Consider the following 25,243-nt stretch of genomic DNA (forward strand, 5'->3'; position numbering starts at 1 on the left):
TGCCATTAAAACTGTAATTGCATGTTAAGTGCTAATTGCCTGTAGTAACTTTTCTACACTGCAGTGGGAGGTTCATGCTGATGGCTCTGCGACAACCTCTTGCCCTCATCAGGACAAGTGAGGGGTCCGGTTGTTGGGAGAGGATTGCTCATAACCACCACATGAAGACCCAGATCACCCTGGATTTATGAGTTGTGGGTTGATACTGTTTGTGCGTGGCACTCACAGGCAAATTATAACACAGATATTTACTCTGAAGCATGGTATTGTGCTTCATTTGCAGGCAAGGAAAATTGCCAGAAGCTTTTAGCACAAGATACTGAGCAGTTCTGTGTCTTGAAGAGCACAGCGATATTTCCCTTGCAAGCTATAATGCCTTGGCAAGGTAAAGCATTTCTTTCACAGCCACTGAGGATGCCCTTGGCTGTGACAGGAAACTACCTTTTCTTTCTTTGCGCCTCAGTTTCGCTGTTAATCAGGCAGGTTGTCTATGGAGCAGAGAGGTTTGGGAAGAGATTGTAAGCTTTGATATCTGTGCAGTGCTTAGAGATCCAGGAGGAAATAGCATCAGATTTCCTAGGGGTGGGAGGGTGAGATTAGCAGGAACCAGCCCTGCAAAGTCCTATTAAATGATAGAGGAAGCTGAATGACAGTCTGGGCTGGTTTGAGATTTATTCTGTATATGGAGGTGGGGAGAGCTCTCAAAATGCAAAGGTTTAGTGCATCCAAAACTGTGTGAGTGTCTAAATGCCCTGCTTCCTTCTGTAGCCCATGCTGAACTGCTGCTGTCCTTCCAGCTCTTCTATGCTGCCCCATTCACCATTTGGGAAATGACTCCCCTTTTCCAGGTTCCACTGGCGACAGCTGATGCTGAGGATTTCAAGGCATGTGTTTCACTCTTATCCCTGCCTCTAAACACGCTTTCCATCTCCTAGAGGGTAAAAATAAAGCAGCATTGTTTAATTTCTGGAAAAAGCCAGATGACAGTGGAAAGGGGTCGGAAATATGCATACCAGCCCTCCCCGTCCCACTGTCTCAGCTGTTGCTTCCTGAGAGACAGAAGCATGTGGCTGCTAAAAATACCCTGCAAAGAGAATACATTCTCTCTCCAATGGGAGAGTATAAATTAATCGGAGTCGTAACATATACAACTGCTTGTGGCTGGGAGAAACAATTCCAAACGTCATTTTCCAGAGGGGGTTTCCTAATGAAGCACAAGTCCCAGCCCTGTGCATTCCCTACGTAGTTTGGTGATATTGCGTGAGGATCTTCGCCTCCTGCCCCTCCTGCTCCCACCCCGTTGTCCTCCTATGGGAAACGGTGTGGCCAGGAGTGGGGGAGCCCAGCCCTTTATAAGCATGGTCTAGAAGCACGTTGAAGTTGACAGGAGTAGCAGGAGATTTGGCTTGCTCCGAGATACCACTTCCAAGCCTTGGGGTCCCTGGGATGACCAAAGGGAAATGGAGTCGGTTGAAGTGTTCACATCTGAAGGCAAAGGCAGGGGTTTGAAAGCCCAGAAGGAATTCCTGCCCGGGGATGTCATCTTTGCGGAACCAGCCTATGCAGCCGTGGTGTTTGATAGTAAGAGAAAAAGCATTTAAAACAACGACCAGAAGGAATCTTGATGCAGAATTTCATCTGGCCGGGCATGTAAAAGTTTGAAGGGTCTGGACAACATCAGAGGAGGTGCAAAGGGAATCAGAAGCACTTCTGTAAACACATACTCAGAGCTCACAGTGAGTGTGCTTCCTAAGGCTCAGATCAGCTTTTTCACTTTCAATATGGTGCAGTCTGGTTTCCAGGATGTGATCTTCAAGGTGCTTAATGCCCTCAGCTTTTACCAAATGTGTTTGAAAATGGTTTGTATTCAGTGGCACACCAAACCAGACCCATGTTCCGCTCTGGTGAACTGCCAGGAGGCAGTGAAATTCAGTTACAGCAATCCCAAACTGGCTTTGCTGAAGCCCCCAGTGCATAATGCGTGACAAAATCAAGTTACACTGTGCTCTGCTCACTTGTAGCACCTCCCAGCTGTACAACACAGCTTCATTGCCCACTGCCCTTCAAACTAGAAGCTAGTGGGGATCTGAGAGTGATACTGTGTGTGTTGAAGTGATGTTATATTTATAGCTAGCTGAGTTAACTGCAGACAGGTTCTGCTTTCACTCTTGCACGAGACTGGGTTTAAGTTTTGTGTTCACACTGGTGTAGCCAGAAACTGAATTCTGGTGCAAATGCATTATTTCTTACTGCTTGTTTCAAGGATGAACAACATCTGGTCAAACTGTGCTGCTGGTGTAGCTGGTAGGTACCATGCTTCTGCCTTTCAAAAGCAGTGGAAGATTCACTTAAATATCTTGAAAGCTAAAAGACGCAGAAAACTGATTTCTTTCTTAATCTCCCATGGTATAAATCTAGAATAAAGCTCAGAAATGAATGGAATTTGTTCAGCCTTATTATGCACTGAGAAACAATTTGCCCCAAACTGTTAAACTGAGGAGCTGGATGTTTCGTTCTGGCCTTAGGATATTTATGAGCATTCTTCAAAGGTGTCATGGTGTGTCCTGAGGCTGAATTTTTGCCCCAAACTGTCAGTTACTAGTGAATATTCTGCACTTTAAATAGGCAGGGAGTGATTCTGCCTGGCTGAGCTTTCCCTGATGGAATCAGCTTCTCTAACAACATATAGAGCGCAAGTAATGCTTGTGCTGCTGTTTTAATCCTGGTCATCCTGTAGCAGAAGCTGATTCTGTGCTACTGGGTGAGCTGGCAATAGCAGAGAATTGAGGATTAAATGGGCAGAGCAGGAAATAAGTTTCTTTGTGTCTTTCATTAACTTTTTCACTGTCAGTGGGTGAACGCGTGTATGAATCTTTACAATAGCAGCAATGACACTTTTTAGTGTTGATTTTAATTCATCACTGCAAAAGTTCACATTAAAAATGTAATTTTAATTTAAAATGTTAAATTCTTGAGCTCTTAACCCTGAGTTTAATTACAGGAGTTAGTGACAAAACCGTGTCTCCTTGATGTGTCCTTTTAGGTCCTTGTGTCACTAGCTAGAATCTTACTGTGATGCCGTTCACTTTGCAAGTGCATAAGGGCAATTATTTCTCCCACATGCCTTATTAAAAGTACTCATTATCTTTTAAACCACTGAAAACATTCTGACTTTTGATTGCTGGTTGGGAATTGTTTTTTCTTCTGTGTGAAATGTGAGCATCACGCATAGAGTAGAGCTGCCCATAGTGAAGAGCTACAATTTCAGAGCTCTTACACTGCAGACTGTGTTTTAGGCTTAGGTTTCCAACAGAAAACCTGGGATGGGGAGAAATGGGCTTCCCTCCCTCCCCCAGCTGGCCTCATTTAACTCCCAGAGGGCAGGTCCAGACATTGAGCAGTGAGGAGGCAAAGTAGCACATCCCTTCTCTGTGACTTGAGGGGGTGGGAATGGCTTCATTCATTCTCATCTCACTGCTTCTTCTTTGTGCTGCTGTGCAGCAACAACGGACTCTTACCCTCCCATGACACGTTTCATACCAAAGCACTTCATATATATCAGTGGGCAAATGAATTCCCAAAATGCCTGAAGCAGGCAGTGCCAACTAAACGCTTGTTGGTTAGGGCTTAGCAAGGGATATAGTGGAAACACACATTTTTCTTGTGAGAACTGCCCTGATGCTTTTTATACACACACAGGGCTTTGGTTTTGAAAGTATCTTCTACTGTTGTCCCAGGGTATTCAGTTGCATAAAACCGCATTGACTTGATTGCTGTCAGAGTAGCCTGGATCCTTGCAGGACCTGCAAGAATGAATCCCTCCTGGTGCCTGGTGCCTCCATGGTGCCTGGTTTTGCCCTGAAAGAAATGCTGTTGCCTCTGCATGGATGAAGATTCCATTGAAGGGGCATGTGTTTCTCCTTGCCCACTAACATACATATATAGGTCCTAAAATTAGTGTCGAGTCTACACTATTAAAAGGGTCTTACCCTGCATTGAAACTCAAATCCAGAGTGTCTCATTCTAATTGAACTCAGGATCTTCATTATGGAAAGGGGGCTCATATATGAGTGATTGGTGGGTTTACCTTTTTGGCCCAGGTCCCCACCAAATACATGACCAGGTTTTCCAGAGCTCAGCTTTCTTTTATCTATAAAGGCTACCACAGAATCATTAGAGTGCAGAGTTGGTCTGTGCTTTGCAGACCTATGAAGAGCTCAGTCATTTAGAAGTGTGGTTCTGGATGCTGAGCCCCTCAAATTCTGCCCCTGATTTTGCTGTTGAAATCAAGCTGTGTGATGTATATGGATGTCAGTCATACTGCGGTGTCCACACTGTGCTTCCTGCATGACTGCATGGGATGTGGCAACACAGCAGGTGAAGTGAAGGTCTCTAGTTCAGGTTAGTAGGAGCAGCTCTACTCCTACTAACTACTTCTTGTTTGGCCCTACCGCAGAGTGGAAAGCAGCTTGCATTTGTGCCAAGGCACAAGGCTGTCAAGAGATGGAGTGTTACTGTTCAGAAACAGGGAGCTCCATAAAAGCTGATCATTGTTTGAGCTGGTAATTTCATCATTATGAAATATATATACATTGAATATCTATTGAATAATTTCATCATTATGAAATGAAATATTTGCATTATCTGCTATAGATGTTTAAGTGCAGGTGTGTGAATGAGAACCCCCTTCATGTGGCTGTTGTGCAGCAGAAACCTACCTGTCATGCTCTGAGAAACTATCAGAAGAACAAACCTCTTTGCCCTGACTGTGCAGGGATCTAGGGAACCTGAACGATGCATCTTGATGCAATGTTACTCATAACAGAGAGCAGTGATACACTACACTTTGGGCTTACATGATGCAATGACCCTTCTGTATATAATGATGTGAGGAGCTGCTGCAGTAATTTGGACCTGAGGCTGTCACCCAAGTGCACTGTATGAAAGTCTGCTTTCAGTAGGAGGCTGAGTTTGAGGAGCTGTTGAGAGGGGGTTTTTGCTAGGAAAAGGGTAAATGTTTTGTTTGACAAAACTCTATAAAATGCCATCAGACTCTGAGCAATCCATCAATTTAACTGCACCAACCTGCAGGGCGATGTCCAGCAATACGCTTTGAGACTCAGCTTGCAAATGAAGACACCCAAACTAAGATCTTCTGTGTTCGCGTAGAGCTAAGGCAGGATTCAGTTGCTGTAGGGTTTCATGTCATTTGAGATGCCCCAGGGTGTCTGAGATATCCTCTTAGGGCTAACAGGTACAAACCAGGATTTATGAGAATCAGACCTCCTCTCAGGCCAGATGTCCCTGTGCAGAGCCTAAAATAACGCTAAGCTCCTCTGTCCTGGCAAGTGAATCCAGCCCTAAGAGCCTGTTAGAATCGACGGAGCTCTATAATGTGCACTGACAGACATCTACCTTTGAGCTGAGTGACTTTCCAGACCCCACTGAGTGCTATGATGGTATCTCTGCTTAGACCACTGAGGGTACAGATGAACACATTAAGGTGTCTAAATCTGCAAGAGAGGGCTTGTACTCTTTAGCACAGTGATGGTCATCTGAGCAGCGATCTCTCACCCAGTGCCAGAGACCTTTAGTCCAGAAGTACGTAAAACTCAAAGCTAAGCTAAAGAAAGTTCCTACAGGCATCTGCCAGCTCATAGTTTCTTAGATTTTAAGGCCAGGGTATGACTCACAAACTAACCCTGCTCATTGCAGGAGGGTTGGACTAGGTGACCTTTAAAGGTCCCTTCCAACCCAAACTATTCTATGATTCTACAACCTTTTGCTTTAACGCTATGGTTACCCGATCCTGACTCCTACATCAATCCTGTTCTGCCTGAACTAAAGCAGGCTGCTTAGAGAGACTGTGAATACTGATTAAAAGAGGGTGTAGAATTCAGTGTGATATTTTGCTGTTTGGATAAAGTGCAGACACACACTCTGATCTGGGTTTGAATCAGCCTTGCTGTTATCAAGCTGAAATAGCAATGAGAAAACACCAGTGTCAGGCCCGCTTTGCCCTAAAATAGATGCAGAAGGTTGTAAATATATCTTCCCAAGGGATTCTTTGCCTTTGGTGGGGTCATTTTTCAGTTTGCAAAGCCCTTGTGCATTCCCCATTGACGTTATCTCTCACTGAAGCTTTCTCTAGTGCCCTGCTTACATGTGGGGGTTTAATCCTTCCTTCCCTCCTCACTTTCTCTCTGAAGGTTTCCTTTCTTCACCTTTGGGACGATGGCATTTCTACTGCCTGGGTTCAATGTACAGTATGTGACCTTCTCCTCTGGCATGTCAGTTGGCTCTCAAGCTGTAAGAGTTTACATTTCCTGTGGGCATGGGGATGCCTGATAGATCTCTGAGAGCCTTCATCAAGAGCAGGTCTGCTCTTTAACCAGTGCGGTCTGAGAGACAGTAGTCAAGGCAAACAGTGTCATGTGGTCGAAAGCCAAGATCACCTGAAGATCTGCTTGATGAGTGATCTGCACATTGCTAACAACACGAGATCATGCAATAATTGTGCTCCTTTCTGATGCACGAATCAGGCCCAAAACATCTTCCAAGGGAAATGTGGAGCTGGGATGACCTAGAAGTAAAGAAATGCAGAATTTTCCATTACAGGATGACTCTGAGTAGATTATGGAAACATTCTGTGAGTTGATACCAGTAAAAACTGAGAACTGATGTGTTCATAGAATCACAGAATAGTTTGGGTTGGAAAGGACCTTAAGATCATCCAGTTCCAACCCGCTGCCATGGACAGGGGTGCCTCACTCTAGACCATGTCACCCAAGGCTCATATTTACATTGTTTGTATATTTCTAGTGTTTGACCTTTTAAATTCTAATCCCATTTGTTCATAAAAGCTTAAATAAAACCTGGGAGGAAACCCGGCTTTTTTAGGAAAAGCACCCCCCCCACCTCTAAAAGGAGGCTGAGAAGTCTTTTAATGGAAGACTAAAGATAAGAGAGTCTAAAATAAATCCTCCACTCCAATCAGACAAACCAGGATGTGTCATCCCCGACATTTAACGATGAAAGCACTAAGATCCAGCTGCCTTTTTAAAGGAGGAAAACTGTTCTTGTGTTGATAATTCAACAGTGTGGGTATCCTCAGCTACTGAATACCTCCGTTTTCCTTTCAGTGCTGAAATAGATGGTGACTTTCCTTGGGCTGTTGTGTTTTAGGATGTGTTGCAGTCTCTGCTTTGAAAGCCAGGTGGACTTTGCCTACAACTTATGCTACTCTTATGCTGTCCTTTGTAGGACATTGAGGAGAGAGATGCCAGCCAACAGTAAATATGAAGTGGGTGGACTTAGGTGTAAGTTAGGTCACCTGTATGTATTATCTATGATGTACAGAATAGAATAAACTCACATTAAATAGTTTGTGAGCTTCTCACCATGTCCATTAGCTATTCAGTGAAATCCTCTGTTTCTTTCCCCTATGAGCCATCTCACCTGGCTTTTCCAGACCAGTGAATGAGATGTGCTGGATGTCAAATGATTGGCAGATCTTTGGGTTGTGCATGTCTCAGAGATGAGGGTAATATATTTCCTGTGGCAGTGCTCAGCCCTCTGTCCTGGCAGGTCCAACAGATCTTAATCCATCTGAATCCAATCCAAGCAGCCACAAGAGCTATTTGTTTCTTCTGCTTTCCCTGAGAGCCATGGTTTAGTTGAAAGCGCTCTGTCACGTCTTGTATTTATTGGCTGGCACATTGAATTGTTGCTTTTGTGACTGTAGCTACATCCAGGATTAGCAGTAGTTGTGCGTCTCATCTATGTAATGTCTGAGCTCATGAGCCCCTGGGAGTTCAACTTGGTTGGTGCTTGGATGAGAGACTAAGGAAACCTGAGGCTCCCCAGAAAGTCATGTAGTGAGTCAGTCAGTGGTTCCTACCCTCCAGGTCAACCTTAAATCCCTGATCAAAGCAGGGCTTTGATGGGCTGGAGACATCCCAGTGCTAATGAAGATGCTGCTTTTGGGCAGGGTGGAAAAAAGTAGTTCTCACTACGTGTGGAAGACAGCAGAGATCACCCTGGAGGCCATGGTGTACACAGACACAGCAGAAAGCTGTTGTTTTGTCCCTGTGTTAAAGCAAGTGAGGCTGAGTGCTGAATCCATGAGGGTTCAAACCTCCAAAGCTCCTGGGTAGGTGCCACACCACAAGGTACCTACCCAAGTTTCTCTCCAGAAACTTTCAGTGCTGCCTGGCCATGCAGCACCCTGACCATATGGGCATGGGCTGCTCTGTCTACAGGGAGAGGAAGTCTGCACTACCTGGAGCCATTTCAGGTTGTGTAAAACACTTTCTAGGCCAAGCAGAGAAGGTTTTATAGACTTAGGTTTAACCTTAGGCTGCTCCTCCTGTCCTTGGGGCACCTTAACCATTGCAGAGAGGTGAGAGGGGAGGCTGTGGACCACTGCAAGCCTTTGGTGTCTTTGGTGTTGTCAACCTCTAGGACAGGTGGTATCAGAGCCTGGTGTAAAGTCCAGACCTGGGGTCAAGGGAGAGCCCCACTTTGACATCCCCTATTGGGGTGTCCATCTCTGAGCTCCTCTGAGACAGAAGCAGTTTGCCTAAGGGCACTGTGGGGGGTTTAGGTGCTTGCAGGGTCAGGCAGTGCTATAGATCTCAAATACCTCTGACTCCTGATGTTTTACTGTGCCAAGAGTTGAGTACAGGCCTCTGGAATCCTGGTAATGCACATTATCAATACATCCAGTCGTCTTTTAAACCATTCCTAAGCAATGAGGATCCCAAGAGGGTTTAGTGAGAGATGCTCTATTTCTTATACCTGCCAGGCAGATTACCTATGAGTAATTGTGGCTGCAGTTTCAGTGCCAAATGGGCTGTTCCTTTCCTTTCCTGCAAATTCTTGGCTAACTTTTTCTGTGCATTTCTGCATCTCTTCAGAAATGAGGCCTTTCCAGGCAGTGAGTTCCACCGGGTGGGTTTGCTTTGGAAGCTCTGGACACCCTATGTGATAGACAGCAAAATGCAAAGCCAGCATTCCAGTATCTTTCTGTTCTTAGAGAGCGAGCAGGGGGGAGACAAGCCCCCATTTGAGAACCTGGGTTTGCTGCACTGTGTTCCCCTCCAAGCTGCCATTCCTTTCTATAAGGAAACTTCTTTAGCTGCCTCTTTGCTTTCTGACTGCCTCGAAACATGCAGGCAGCAGGAAGGAACCTCATTCCCTGTGTGGGATGTATCCTTGTGCTTCCCGGCACGACAGAACCACACAGGTTTTATCAGCTCTCTGCCTCTCCTTTGCCTTACAAGGAGTGCAATTTCTCTTGCATCTCTCTGCCCCCCTGACTTGACAGCTGACAGAGCACAGCCACACATTTCTCACCAGCTCCCAGGTCTTGCATTCGACACAATGGAGCTGGATGCATCCCCCTTCCCAGAGACATACTCCCCCCTGCCCCATCCCATGTGCTTGCCTCGTGTTGGGCTCCCTTTGGCATTGCTCACTGTCATTTTCCAAACCTCATGTTTGCACATGGTTTTGTCTGCTGCAGGTTGTCCTGCTTTAAATCAATGGTCCTCTTCATCCTGCAGGAGCCAAGGTGCAGGGTGGGTTGTGTCAGGAGCTCACACAGTACTGCCAGGGGAATGACATTGCATTTTCATTGTACTGTGATAAATAGATATAAATATGCATGCATATGTTTGTATGTATATATCTGTATAGTGGAGAGGCAGTCTTGGGGCTGTGGGGCTGATTCCCACCTGTGGCACATCCTCCTCCTGTGATCCTTGTGCCTCAGTTTCCCTACTAGGGGCCGTGAGCAATAATAATGTCCACATTATAGGGCAATTCGTTTGGTAATGAAGCCTCTGTGGTCAGCGAGATGTTTGCAATGAGGACAGCCTTTCTCCTGGGACCAGAAGCATCTAAGTGATGGCAATTCTAGCTTTCCTGTACTCTTGGTCCTGGCTGGAGGCAGAGATAAAGTGGGCAGTTGCCTGGAGAAGCAGATAGCTTAGGACACCAAATCAGGCAGTGAAAAGCCTCTTCCAGCAGCAAGGGGAAAGTCTCAAAGTTGTTTGGGCAGGAGCCCAGAGTGTCTCCCCCTCCTTCCCAGTGAATTAAGTCCTAGAAGCAAAGAGCAGGGGCACACGGGGGAGGTTTCCCTTTGGTCTGGGACCCTGGGTACTCTCAGAGGGAGGACATGAGGTTGGACTTCTTCATCAGCATCCTCTGCTGCATTCCTACCCTGGCCTTGGTCTTATAGTTACATGCATACAACTCTGGGATGCTGCTTGGAAACCCGGTTTGGAATCCTGCAAAGAAGAGGCCTTCTCCTTTTGAAAGGTGTTTCCAAGTTATCCCATGACCTAACTCACAGCTGAACCACAGAGCCAGGAGCAGGAATAGCCAATGAGCAGCACTTACTGCTGGCACCAGGGAAACACACGTCAGGCTTCTGGATTTGGAGCAGAAATCTGCATCACCAGCCCATCTGCAGGAAGGCTTTAGGTAAATTAAAGAGCACATGGCTAAAGATGATGCCAGCTTTAGGGAGGACTTCATGCCCTGAGAGCAGAGCGGATCCTCACATCAGGCGCTGTGCTCATTACATTTAGTGTTTAACATCCCCATTGGTGGCATATTCTGCATCACTGATCAGCCCTATGTCATTGATGTTCTCAGCTCAGCAACATATCAGCCTTGTGAATGAAAGATCCCCTGGATTTGGTTATACAATCTTTTGGTGGTCATAAATGCAAGTGCTGCTGCCTAAACTGGACATTACAGCCAGCCCACTCCATGTCCTATCCCAGCCAGTGCTCCTGCCAGCTCTTTAGAGTTCATCTTTCCTCTGTCTTCAGCTGTTGGTGTTTCTTGTCCACCCCTGAGCAGCTGAAAACCACTTGTCCCTTGGCACTCATCTCTAGCGATCTGCTGAGCAGGTGGAATCCTGCCCTGGTCCTTCAGAACTTCACTGAACCACATTGAGCATGTCTGGAGTCACTGGGACCAGGAGAGCCCCAAACCCACCCAGCCTGGGGCTCTGTGCTGACGTCTCCTGATGGTGGACAGCAGGAGATGTGCCACAGTTGAAGGAAGGAGGAGAAGGCACAGAACACTCTATGGTGAGAAGATCTACCTTGAAGGAGGGTGTTCTTTTGCCTTCCTTTTGTAACTTCCAACACAAAGCCACAACTGCCAAGTGAATATCTCCAGAACAGCTATACCTCTGGCCCAATGGCACAAAGAAGTGACAAGCAAAAAGCAAAGCTGCTTTTTAATCCATGGAAACGTCTTGATTTCAAGCAGCACAAAACCAGGGTTTCCCTATGCAGTCACTTTGGTCCATCAGTCTTCTTCACTGTGATAGACCTCTGGTCTGCTCATTAGCAGGGCATTTCTGATGTATATTTTTATCTTTACGTGCTTGTGCCTAAGGAAAGCTCAGGAGGGCAGTTAGGATGGCTCAGAGCCATGTTCTTGCTTGGTTCTTCTCACCCAGTGTTTTCCCAAGTCTCTTGGGCACGGTGGTGTCCATAGCTCCGTTTTGTGACCTGGTCCCTGTGGGGCTCAGGAAAGCCTTAATACTTGTGGGGTGCTCACTTGAGCCAAATCCAGAGGCTTTGCAGGCAGGTGAAGCTCTCAGGCTGGCTCTTTGCCTTCACATTCCTCCTTGTGCTCGCCTAAGCCACAGACTCACAAGGCATCTGCTTTCTGCTCTGCAAAGGGCTGGTTGGTGCTTCAGCATGGAACAAATGAGAACAGACTAAGAATCCTATTAACAGTGCTGGGGAGGAGCAGATGCGCTGCAGATGAGGGCTGAGAGCTGGAGAATGCTTTATTGCTGTCCTCCTTTAAACAATATACTTGTCTCTTTGACAGAGCCAGACAGAAGAGCAACAGCACTGGGCAAGTGCGTAAGGATTAACCTCATAGCAGCCTTCCAGTATCTGAAGGGGGCCTAAAAGGATGCTGGGGCAGGACCTTTCATTAGGGACTGTAGTGGTAGGATAAGGGGTGATGGGTTCAAACTTAAACAGGGGAAGTTCAGGTTAAACACAAGGAAGAAGTTCTTTACTGTGAGGGTGGTGAGGCACTGGCACAGGTTGCCCAGAGAAGTGGTAAATGCTCCATCCCTGGCAGTGTTCAAGGCCAGGCTGGACAGAGCCTTGGGTGACATGGTCTAGTGTGAGGTGTCCCTGCCCATGGCAGGGCACTGCAACTGGATGATCTTAAGGTGGTTTCCAACCCAAACCATTCCATGATTCTATGATTCTATAACCTGGTGGGATGTTTCTTCCTCCTTAGTGGCTGTGGGCAGAGCAGGGATGAAAAGCTGGCAGGGCACCTGCTGTGTGGAGCTGGGCCTTCAATGAGCTACGAGTTAATGGGTCCTTTTGTCCTTCCAGCCTGACACATGTCGTCTGCCATACCTGCTTCAAGAGGCAGGAGAGGCTCCATCGCTGTGGGCAGTGCAAGTTTGCCCACTACTGCGACCGGACCTGCCAGAGAGCGGCTTGGCTCAACCACAAAAATGAGTGCTCTGCCATCAAGAAGCATGGCAAGGCACCTACTGAGAACATCAGGTGAGAGCTGGACCCCAGCGACTGAACCTGGGGACAGTGGGACAGGACAGGATGGCAAGGAAGAGCTGGGTGGCCAGGGTTAGAGGATGAGTGGGAGACGGCTTGGGAAAGGACAGGAGCATCCCTGAGCTGAGGGGATGCAGACCTGGAGGAGCATCTGGGGTGTGAGAGGGTTGTGCTTCTGCTTTCTTGGTTTTGGTGATGGACCCCAAAAACTACTGCAGTTGAATGTGGGGAGGCAAACCTGCCTGGGGTGGTTTAGGAGGTGCGGAAAAGTGGGGAGTATGTGGGAAAGTGGAAGAGGAGACGGGATCTTCCCCACTCGTTTGTCTATAGGATAGATCAATTTAGCTCTGTCATAAGAAAATGAGAGGAATCCCCAAGGAAATGAGAGCCGTTGTGGAGGGCTGGAACCTACGTTCTGCAGTTGAGAACATAGATGCTGGGGCAAACCCCTGCACCTCCCTTTCCTTCAAAAGCCTGTGGATGGTTCCCAGCCATCAGGCATCTGATGCTGAGCCTGTCTTGGTCTTCCTGCATGCAATTTCCCACCCATGAAGTGGGTTTCAGTGGCCCTTTGGACCATCTCCTTGCAGTGGGTGGTGGTGGTGCTAACACGTGGGTCTCTCTTCTGGCCAGGCTGGCTGCCCGCATCATGTGGAAGATAGAGAGGGAAGGCAGCGGGCTGTCAGAGGGCTGCCTGGTCTCCATTGATGACCTGCAGAACCACGTGGACAACTTTGGAGAGGAGGAGAAGAAGGAGCTCCATGCTGATGTGCAGAGCTTCCTCGAGTTTTGGCCACCCCAGAGCCAGCAGTTCGGCATGCAGTACATCTCCCATGTATTTGGAGTGGTATGTTGGAGGGGAGGGAGGAGGAGAGCAAATGGGGGGCTGCTTTTGATGCAGAGAAAGCCTGAGTTGAGGATGTCTGAGCTCATCCCTCTGTTGCCCTTAAGAGGCCATAGCTATTGAGGTAACTGAGACCAGCATTTGCCGCACGTGGTTTGAATACTGCCCATTCCCCATCTGCATCACTTCTGCACTGACACTGGGCAAATGAAGCACAGCAGGGGCAAGGTCTGAAACACTTGATCTGTCTAAACATGCTGGCATGTGGCTTGCTCAACTGTAGGTGCTACACTGTCATCACAGGTCGCACTGGGCATCCCTGTGTACCTGGCAGTTACATATTTATATATATCTGTGCACCTGCATCAAATACATATAAATGTATATTTAAATATATTTTATTAAATATACTTGCAATATATTTTAATATAGCAGATCTGTTTTAGTATAAACATTGATGTCTATTGTACATTGTGTGCATTTGTTTTTTACATGCATATTGTAAATGCATGTTTTAGATATATAATAGAAATAGGTAAAATGTACTAAATATATTTAATAATACCCATTACTAACTTCTTAACTGCAAACTTCTATCCTCAGTGTAGCCAAGAGGGAAATTACCAAAAGCCAGTTCAGGCTGAGCTGCTCTGTCCCAGCCCTGATATAAGTCAGTGTACACTGGGCTGCACTAACCCCTCAGCTAGCATGTTGCCAAAAGGACCAGGGCGAACTGAGACAAGACACATGCTTTGTTGGCACCTCTGCTGGTGGCTGGTGTGGTGGAGAAGTTGTCTTCACATGGGGAGGGGACACAGCATCGTTTGGTACCCACCCTGCAAAGAAAAGACCTCCCTGTAGTCCATTGGGCGCAGGGAGATCTATCTGCTAGTGACCAGCACAGCTTGCCTGTGCATAACTAAGGAAGTACAGATGAAGTACAGAATCAGTTAAGCAAGGAAATAAAACTATTAACAGAGTAAAATAATTAGCAGCCAAGTTAATTATTTGCTTAAATTATACCCTATTAAATCCTATCACATTTTGCCTTTGCAAACAGTTCATTTGTAGTGTCCATGACTAAAAACTGTTCCATTCATATCTGGTGATAATGAACCCTATAGAAAAGCATAATAATTCATCTGTGGCATAAATGTCAAGCAAAAGTAGTCATTCTGAAAATGATTTGGGACTCAAACAGTAGTGGTTGTTTTTTATAAGCTCTGTGGGCCACCCAGCAAACATGACCAGGTTGAACGTAGCTCTTAAGGTTAATTTCTGACTGATACCTGTTTCAATAAGCATGAACTTTGCTTTCTGCCAGGCCTCTGCTTGAATGGCCTTTAATTCCTTTTCCTGTGACCTTTCTCTGCATTATTTGTAGGAAGTGAATCTAAGGCAACCAACGCATGGTCAGCACAAAGTTATATTAGCCATCCCAAATGAACATTAACAACAAATACTCTGTAACATTTACTCAGCTCTGCTCTGGGTTGGTCCATCTGAATGAGTCTATAGAAGAAGAATAGAATTGCTTCTATTCTGATGCTTTATCCCAACTAAAGATGTTGTTCCCACAACTACTTTCTGCAATGATCTTGTAGGCACTCCCTCCTCCTTAAAGTTTGGAGATAGGATGCTGGAGATATACTTCTTCTAAAACATCAGTGGAAATTGAGAAATCCTTAATGTAGCTGAGTTCAGCTTTTCCTCCTTTAACGCTTCTTCCTTCCTATGTTCTGGGACTAGATCAGCTGCAACGGCTTCACCCTCAGTGACCAAAGAGGACTGCAGGCTGTTGGTGTGGGAATCTTCCCCAACCTCTGCCAGGTGAACCATGACTGCTGGCCCAACTGCACTGTCATCTTCAACAACGGCAAGTGAGTGGATTTCTTTCCTCAGGCACAGTGGGGATGCATCCTAACAAGCAACACAGCAGACTTGGCTAACTCCGCAGTGTCAGATCCCATTCTTGTTCCCTTCTGTAGCTCAGAAAGAGACATATCAGGATTTTCTTTTTAAAGAAGAACTGTTTTCTCTCTCACTATTGTCCAATGCACTAAACAAATACACAAGATTTGACCCCAAATCCAGTGAACTGGATTTTTCCCTGATTTCTGTGAGGTTTGAAACCAGACTTAAGATAGGCAGATAAAGTCCCAAGAAGCTGCCTATATCATCCCTTATGTTATGGCTTTATTTAAGGAACAGTTATGGTTAATAAATTCTTCAAGATTGTATCAGGTCCACAGTCCAAGAGTTTTTCATAACCAAAGCTTGCAATCAGCTTTGTATCACTATCTGCTGATATGTTTATAACCATTCCTAGCACAACCCTCATCTTTGTGAGTGTTCCATCTTTATTAATCACTGATTAACTCTTTAGCAATGGGATCTTAATGACAATTGTGACTGTTATCCTCAAACCAAGTCACTTAAGAGTGCAGGATGCCTGAAGCTGCAAGGCATTCTCCATTCCCACCCAAGTGCTGTAAGAAAACTTCTGTGGGATATATGAGATGGAAAGAGATTAAGTGGGAAATGCAGGAATGCTTCAACAAAGCTGGGAGTGGAGGCCGTTGCTCTCAGAGTTTGGGGCAGCCCATAGGATGGATGCTCTGGCCCTTCCCAGCCTCCAGGTACAAACTGCTGCTGATCCATCAAGTTGCATCACATGCAAGATGTTAACTGTTAGGGATCTGCTTGCCAAAAGCTGCACAGATGCAGTATTTCACCCAGTTTTTCCACTAAGGTTGTACAAATACCCATGCTCACCAACCTTTAGTGCTATAAGTTCACCCCTCAGTCTCCCCTTCTTGAACTAACACGTTGCTTGTGCACTCGAGGTATTGCTGCTGGTTTTACCTGATAAAACTACACAAGCGTTTATCAAGCGGCTGATAAACGAGCAAAGCGAAAACAAAGCTGCATTAGGATGACATATGTTGGGAAACAGGGTCTGATCCAAAGTCAGCTTGGAGTCTGTGCTCTGATAGCCAATTGCTCTGGATCAGATCCTTAGCGGGATGATGAAGAGCCTCTCCAGCCAGCCTGGGAAGTGGAGGAGGAACTAGCAGTGATAAGTCTGAATTTCTGGGTGGTAAGTAGAGGAATGGCATTTTGTTCGCCTGGCAGCTTGTCGAAGCTCCCACATGTATCTTGTTACTGACTTTAAACTTGACCATCTGGTTATTGGCAAAGTGAATTATGAAGGTTTCTTGCCTTCCTGTGCAAGCCTGATGATAAGCCCCTGTTGTGTCTATCAAGGCAAAACACCAGACTTGAGGACCCACTAAACTCATCACGTAGAGCATAGTCCTTGCTATCCCAGTCTGATTTCCATTTCAAGCTGTGTTTTAGAGAGCAGTACTGATGTCAGTGGAGATATTTCTGTGCAGAACTACTCCCCTTGTGCCTGTAAACCTCAGAAGCGGGGTTTGCACAACCCCTGGTCAAGACCCCTCCTAAAATCAGAGTGTCGGACAATTCTCCATGGCCCAATGATGGGCAATTCAGTGATGGCTGCTGCATAGCAGAAGTGAAGATCTCATTCAATGAAGCATGAGCCAGGCACAGGGAACCCCTTGTCTCCTGTCAGGATGCTGTCCTGATGCCCTACACCGTGTACCCATATTTTCTATGTACTTGCACCTGTGTAAATTGCAGATGTCTGTTTTGTCTTTCAGTCATGAGGCTGTAAGATCAATGTTCCACACACAGATGAGGTGGGTCGGTCTCGAAAGCATCATCCTCCCCCCTTGCCCTGTACCCCTCATGTCCTGTGTTTAATGGAAAAGCTGCAAAAAGCCTGAGGGGGTTCACTTCTCCCCTGTGTAAAGCCCCACTAAACCCAAACCTCACTTAACTCTGCATTTTGTATACCTTAAAACCATAGTGGTAATCCTGTGACTGTCTCCCCTATGGTGAATTCCCCCTCTGCCTTCCCACCCTTCTCCCTTGGCTTCCTCCCTGTCAGTATTTCCCCTCTCCACTTGTCATTTCTCCTCCCCTGACTACGGCAAGTGCGTGAAAGTCAGAACAAGGTCTCGCTAATCTTGTACAGCCCAAAATAAACCCTTTGCGTGTTAGGAGATGAGAAATGGTTGCATTACTGACATACTAAATAGTCCACGTTTCTTCTGCGACAAGCAGTGCCTGTTCAATCCGTTGCCTACAGTAGCAGTACTGTGAGATGTAGGTCTCAATCCTCTTTTATCGTAATACCTGATTAATGTTTCACCTTTTAATGATGCCACTATTGCCTGATCCAAACTAAAGAAATCACAAAACTATGTGCAAAGAAAGAAAAGTTCTCTGCTTAGCTCACTGCACATGGTATATTTTAGTTAGCCCTGTTAAAGGGACACTGTTGCCTTTAAACATTCATTTCAAGCAAATGTGTCTTTCCTCAAATAAGACATGAAATACTTTTGAAGTGCTCTTTTTCACCACTGACACTTTCTTGGTGCACTCTAGGTAGGATAAAAAGGGACAGATGAGTTTCAGTTTAGAGCTGCTATTTTGGGGCAATTTGAGTTTTGAGCTATCAATCAGGTACACTGCGTCTGTGTGTGTCTCCAAAGGTCCTTAGTGCTTGGGGCAGGCACTGGGGAAAGCACAGCATGAGCGTGGTGGGGTGCCCTTGGCTGACAGTGTCTCTTTAACTATAGCATTTAAAATATGCCATGTGTTTCCAGGCTTATCCCAAACGCTGTCAATCTCCTCCACACAAGAGGTGGCTGCTTAAAATATACCTACAGTGCTTAGGCTATCAGGGGCATCATAAAAGTCAGAGGCTTGATTCTGCTTCTCTGGTTGCATGACTCACTTTAACGAGGATCCCGTCGAGTGTGAACAGGAATGTGTGTATGTATCAACCTTTCTGATGGGAATTGCTCTTTTCCATGCACTTTATCCTTGAGTAGCAGGTTGCTTCTTTCTCCAGCTGTCGTTTTCCTGTGGTTGTGACATAACTAAGAGCTCTCCTTCACGACGATGACATGTTTAGTGATAAGTTTTGTATGAAATATGCTGTTGGTATGACCTAACACCCACAGAAGGGTAAGACCAGCCTCAGAGAGTAGTTTTCACAGCAGCTTTAGCACAGCTGAAATGCTCAGAGTTAAGCCCTTGGAGCTAAGAGTTTGTAATAGGAATCGCAAGGGAATGAAAAGGGAACAACAAGAGAATTACCAATTCCTATGCAGAAATATGATCACACAGAAAAAGTCGTGTCCTTCTAAAAGAGACTTATGTTTAATGCACGTGGTGAGACCTTTGAGTCCTATGCCACTTATGCCTTTGGTGAGACCTTCACTGGGTCCCATCTAAAGCACCTCATGTTCGAGTGGAAGACAGCAGGTCCCCCCCAGGTACATCTCATAGCAGGCATGTACACCAAACACGCTGCTGAGCTCAAGTCATGCTGCCCACGGTGAGGGAGTCCCAGGACTGATGGACCACGAGGTAGGGTGGGAGATCAGACCATGGGACTGCCTTCATTTTGATAACCTGTAAGTATTCCTACCTGCAAAACTCTGTGTAACCAACTAATGGGTCTGAACAGAGAGTCCGAAATCACCGGTCTCAAGTGCAGTGAATTATTTCTAACCATGGGTAGAGTCACTAGTAGATGGGGGAGTAGATGGATACAGAAGTAACACCTCACAGTTGTATTTGATGGAGTTTTTTTCCATTATGGCCAAATTGCTGAGAGATGGCTCAGAGTAACTGGGAGTGGAACAGCAAGTATCCACATTTTTTAAGACCTTTGCAGGGAATGACATGAGAGAAACTTAGGTGTAAAGGTCTGTCCTTCCAAAAGCTTGTCAAGGGCTTGGCATGGGTTTTGGCTTAGTAACACAGACTGGCAATTGAGTTGTGGTTTATAGTAGCATCAGATCAAATGAGCTATTAAAAAATAGACAATTTCCAGGGAATCGCTTATAAGCTTTCGTGTAGAGAAGCATGAACAGGGTGAGGGCGTCTCTTACGCAGCACCTAGAGGGAATTTGTCTTAACTTTTGGGAGTGAAAACGATCCCGAGGGCAGCACAGCCTGGGATCTGGGAGACTGGCCAGGAATGTGTAAAGCTGTACTTAAAAAAAGACCTCGAGTCCAAACTCAGCATTTTACAAGGCTTGTTGGGTATTCCTGATCCTAAGGATTTCTTCTGCTCATCTGCTGCAGTTTATGTCTATGTTCAGCCTAGTAATGAACCATAATCTCTTTATAGCTCAGATCCTTACATATCCCTGCCAGGGACTTGCAGAGGGGCAGGAGAAACTGGTGCGACCATGTTTTTCCTCTGAATTCAGTTAACCAAACTGCTGTCCATCTCTGCATTGCCTCCTTGAAGAGCTAAAGCACACCTAAGGGCAAGAGCTTTGCAAGGCTGGGGCAGGATTTGTCCCTGTCAGCTCTATGGCTGCACCTTTGCTTCTGTTGCTTCTCCCAGTGCACATCTCATCTCCTTTGCACTCAGGATCGAGCTGCGGGCACTGAGCAAGATTTCTCCAGGGGATGAGCTGTCTGTTTCCTATGTGGATTTCCTCAACGTGAGTGAGGAGCGGCGGAAGCAGCTCAAGAAGCAGTATTACTTTGACTGCACCTGCGAGCACTGCAAGAAGCAGATCAAGGATGACCTGATGCTGGCGGTGAAGCAGGGAGAAAGCAAGGTATGTGTTGTCTTGCTGTGTCCAAACCCAGAGGTGGCTGTATCTCTGCGTGTCTCTGTGGCAGTGGTCCTGCAGCCCAGGGACACACTCAATAGGAACAGAATCAGATTGTGGTAGAAGCCTGACTAGTGCCAATGTAAAAAGTGAGAATGGAAATGAACCTCCATTGAGCACAACACCAGTTCAAACCCACCATGCATGGCCAAGCCTGGAAAAGAGAAGTCTGCATGGAGACCTCAGAGCAGCCTTCCAGTATCTGAAGGGGCCCTCTGGGGAGGGACTCTTCATTAGGGACTGTAGTGATAGGACAAGGGGTAACGAATTAAAACTTCAACAGGGGAAGTTCAGGTTACACATAAGGGAGAAGTTCTTTACTGTGAGGGTGGTGAGGCACTGGAATGGGTTGCCCAAGGAAGCTGTAAATGCTCCATCCCTGGCAGTGTTCAAGGCCAGGTTGGACAGAGCCTTGGGTGAGATGGTTTAGTGTGAGGTGTCCCTGCGCATGGCAGGAGGGTTGGAACTGGATGATCTTAAGGCCCTTTCCAACCCAAACCATTCTATGATTCTAGTCTATGATTCTATATCCATCCTGACTGACTTCTACATGAAAGAAAGCACATGGGACTGAGCTTGGCTTTCTGGTAACTGTTGAGCTGGAGGCTAAGGCTTTTGCACTCCTCTCCTGCTGGCAGTGTTGGCGTGAGGTGATGGCTCCTCATCCCACCTTTGCTGTTTGATCCTGCCCCACAGCAGCCCCTAAGCAGTACTCTCTGATTCATTCTGTGACTCCTCAGTCATGCAGATCAAAGACTTGATAATAAACTAAATTACCCTGCCTTGCTTTGCCTGCCCTTATACACCTCATAAAGCTTCCAGGAATAGAAAGCCCCTACGGTAACACTGCCACAGTGGACAAAAAAATACCAGCAATTACATCCTTGGGCCAAGGATGGTTCCAAGAGGAGCCAGAAAGAAACTCTTAGAGCTACCAGGATGCTCATAAACTGGAGCTGGTGGCCAAGCAACACATCCCACTGCCACCAGCAAGGCACAGCCATACAGCCTCCTACTCCATGGCTTGTGAGACCTTCAAGGAAAACACAACTTACTTAAAAATGAACAGTCAAACATGTCAATTCTTCACAGTCTGCCCACAGCAACCATGCACAAATGTCAAGTGATGGTGCCTGTACCTGTGATAGGCTTTTGCAAGGAGGGACTGGAAGCTGAGGGTTCCCACCTTCCTGTGATGGTACATGCGTTACGAACCATACAGCTTCAGAAGTGCTGATTAGCGCTGACACCATGAATCACCTGCAACACATTTTCCCTCCTGCTGTTCAAAGCTTTGATTCCTCTTTAGATCCTAAAAAACCAGCCCAAAATCTAACTCAGCATTTTTCTCAGCTTTACACCTGATTTCTAATATTTTAGCATTCTGCCCAGTGATGGACTTTTAGGTTAGAGCCAAAGGCAACTTTTGTGGGCTTTTTTAATGTAAAACCTGCACTTATGTTGATAACAGGGATTATAGAATCACAGAATGGTTTGAGTTGGAAACCACCTTAAGATCAACCAGTTCCAATCCCTCTGCAATGGGCAGGGACACCTCACACTAAACCATGGCACCCAAGGCTTTCTCCAACCTGGCCTTGAACACTGCCAGGGGTGGAGCATTCACAGCTTCCTTGGGCAACCCATTCCAGTGCCTCACCACCCTAACAGGAAAGAATTTCCTCCTTATATCCAATCTAAACTTCCCCTTTTTAAGTTTTAACCCGTTACCCCTTGTCCTGTCACTACAGTCCCTGATGAAGAGTCCCTCCCCAGCATCCCTATAGGCCCCCTTCAGGTACTGGAAGGCTGCTCTGAGGTCCCCACGCAGCCTTCTCTTCTCCAGGCTGAACAGCCCCAACTTCCTCAGCCTGTCTTCATACGGGAGGTGCTCCAGTCCCTGATCATCCTTGTGGCCTCCTCTGGACTTGTTCCAACAGTTCCATGTCCTTTTTATGTTGAGGACACCAGAACCACACACAATGCTCCAGGTGAGGTCTCACAAGAGCAGAGCAGAGGGGCAGGATCACCTCCTTCCACCTGCTGGTCACGCTCCTTTTGATGCAGCCCAGGATACGGTTGGCTTTCTGGGCTGCGAGCACACACTGAAGCTGGCTCATGTTCAGTTTCTCAATATATATTGCAGAGTGTAAGTCTTTACTTGGTAAAGGTTTGGAGAAGCAGGATCAAATGGGTATCAGGAAGATCCTATAGGAGAACGGAACACGGGACTAGAGGAGACTATTTTCTGGTCAGGTTCTCTTTTAGTGCAGAAGACCCTGCTTTATAATCCCAATACTAAATGACCAAGCATTCATTTTACAGCTAACCCTGACTACTGAAACGCCTCACTTGCAGTGTGAAGCTGTCCCAGAGCTCAGTCTTATGATGCAGAAGCATTTTTATCTGACTTTCTGTACAAGTATTTTCTAACACCTCCTCCAATGGATGGCATAAAGAAATCCCAGCTCTCACAGAACACTTGCTATCAAGCCCTGACTGAGCTGTGCGATGCACCATCCCCTTTTTGTGAGCATTAGAGCTGCTCTGCAGCACGCAGTGGGCAAATGTCCTCCACCATCTGAAAAGCTCATGCAGGAAAAGCCTGTATTTATGCAAGGTGCATGATTCCAGCTATTAAAAATACACTCCCTGCACAGACAGTGAGTATCCAGGCTGACCTCATCTGCAGAGCATGGCTGTATCACATTGTCTGAATCCGGGCTCACGTGCCTGAGAGCAGCAACACTCACAGCTGCATGGAAGCAATGCTATGAATACAAGCAGGATTGACAGCTTACATCCTCAACAGCTGCACTGACCTCTGGACCTTCACCCCTTCCAAATGGAATCATAGAATCGCAGAATCAAATAGGCTAAAAAAGACCTATGAGATCACGTCCAACCTTTACACCAGCACTGCCAAGACCATCACTAACCCATGTCCCTGAGGGCCTCATCTACACTGTGTGAACACTTCCAGGGATGGGGATTCCATCACTGCCCTGAGCAGCCTGTTCCAATGCCTGACCACCCTCTCAGTGAGAAAACTGTTCCTAATCTTCAATCTAAACCCTCCATGGTGCAGCTTGAGCCTGCTTCCTCTTGTGCTATCACCTGTAACTTAGGAGAACTTTCCCATTGTTTATAATGGCAACAGACTTAGGGATCTTTATTAGACAAAGCCACAATGGAAGTGCTGTTCAAAGTACCTGTTCTGGGAGGCTTTACTCACACAGCACAGCGATGTGATTTGCACTGGTGTTAACGTTGCCTTTGAGTATGCTCTGTGCTCTAGGACACCCTGTGTGCTGCTCAAACAGCTGCCAAAATCTGGTTAGCTATGACAGCTTCAGTCTCATAATATAGAATAATGCATCATAACACAGACGTATGTACCCATCAATAGAGGGGAGCTATATGGCTCTGAAAAGCTACTGTTTTTCCTTTCATGCCCAGCTTCCAAGAGGTTATCACATATAGCTGAATTTCACAGATTCATCAAAAACCTGATTGACCAGATGTGTTAAAAAGCCAACAGGAGAGTCCTATGGTCCTGCCACCAAATCTCTGCATCTTTTGCTGCATCGCTGGATCTCTGCTTTTGATGCACACCCGAAGGCCCTTCCTGAGCTGCTGTGTCCTTCCTGTGCTCTGGCTCTATTGCAGGTCTCCAGACCAGGCTCTTCCTGCAAGCCCCTGGAGTCAGTCCTGGGCTGATTTCAGATTTCCTAGTTACAAAAAGGAAGGTCACGGTAGCAAGAATAGTCTGAAAATGCAAATCTGAAAGGCTTAGAAAAGAGGAAGATGAATGATGGAGCTGGTTATCGTAACGCTACATTTCAGCATTGAATGAAGGAGGAGGAGGCAGCTAATGAGGAGCTAGTTAGTGTTTTGCCAGGCATGCCTAGATGTGCATCATGTCTTCAAATACATGGTGGGGTGTGTGGGAAGACACATTTCACTCTCAGGGTGCAACTGAAATCTGAGGTCAACCCTTTTATGATGTTTGGACCTAATGGCAGTATTTCTCAGAGTGGGTAAAATGTGGTTATCTTTCCTATCCTTATTCCACCCATTCAAGACCCTCATTTCTCCAAGACAGCAGCACTACAAGTGCCTGATACACACCAACTGATGGCTTTCACACCCTGTTTGGCATCTTGAGAGACGTCCAAGGTCCAAGGTGAATTATGTCCCTTTTCCAGGGGAGAGAAGTGGGGGAGAGTTGAGGAACCCAGCTATGCATGCCAGATGTGCATGGACATTATTATGACAAGCAGCATGAGAATATCCTCTTACAGGACCATTTCAGCTTTGTTTAGGAGGGATTTGAGAGGCACACTGGTATGAACAATCAGTGATAGGAAGGTGATGTGGGAAGCATTCTGCTGAGCTTCATTGGGTTCCCAGACTGTGGACCAGGCATCCCTTCAACCAGGATGTTTCAGCATGTGGCAGGCAGTGCATTTTCCTCACTGGCTTTTCTAACGTTGTCCCCAGCCCTCTGCAGAGACAGTGAAGGAAGTGGTCCAGTTCTCCAAGGACATGCTGGAGAAGATCAACAAGGCCCGCATAGAGGGACTTTACCATGAGGTGAGTCCCGGTGCTTTTGTTCTCTTGCTTTACATGCACTTCCAGGGAAGGCAGGTCTTGCTCCTCTATGTCAATGATTTAAGGATGAAACAAACCCCCACTGCTGTAACCTGAACATCCCCATGTGCTTCCTGCCCTCTTGCCAGCTCAAATTGCAAAAGCTGACGCTAGTTTCTGTCCTATGTAACGCACAACTGTGCCTGAGACAGCATCCCAGGCTGATTGATTTATATTGTAGTGATGATGCAAGTTGATTCAAGTGACTTCCAGCACCTCCATTTGACACAGGTGTTAAACCAAGTGCCTTCCAGGCAAAAAACAGGAGTTAAATGGTGAGTGTGATGAGTCAGCTCTGTTAGGTGGCCTCATAAAAAGGAGGACAGTGGGTCTGGGAGAGAGACAGGACACTCATGAGGCTTACCGCATTGAGCTGTGGGCCATGTTTGCCTGTGTTGATGTCCTTTCCAGCTCCTGGCTCCTGCATCTTGCTCATCTGTTGG

General features: G+C 46.5%; 1 protein-coding gene across 1 annotated transcript in view; it reads left to right on the top strand.

Annotated features, from left to right (window-relative positions):
• Positions 1–1,399: 1,399 nt before the first annotated feature.
• The window catches only part of SMYD1 (SET and MYND domain containing 1), a 28,172-nt gene continuing 4,328 nt past the window's right edge, over positions 1,400–25,243 (top strand). Inside the window, exons 1-7 of the mRNA XM_065661699.1 lie at positions 1,400–1,580; positions 12,388–12,566; positions 13,206–13,419; positions 15,166–15,296; positions 17,103–17,141; positions 19,901–20,093; positions 24,651–24,743. Coding sequence (XP_065517771.1) covers positions 1,461–1,580; positions 12,388–12,566; positions 13,206–13,419; positions 15,166–15,296; positions 17,103–17,141; positions 19,901–20,093; positions 24,651–24,743 — 969 coding nt within the window. The 5' untranslated portion in view covers positions 1,400–1,460. The remainder of the gene's footprint in view (positions 1,581–12,387; positions 12,567–13,205; positions 13,420–15,165; positions 15,297–17,102; positions 17,142–19,900; positions 20,094–24,650; positions 24,744–25,243) is intronic.

This window comes from Lathamus discolor, chromosome 1 (assembly GCF_037157495.1).
Source record: "Lathamus discolor isolate bLatDis1 chromosome 1, bLatDis1.hap1, whole genome shotgun sequence".
NCBI classification, from domain to species: Eukaryota; Metazoa; Chordata; class Aves; order Psittaciformes; family Psittacidae; genus Lathamus; species Lathamus discolor.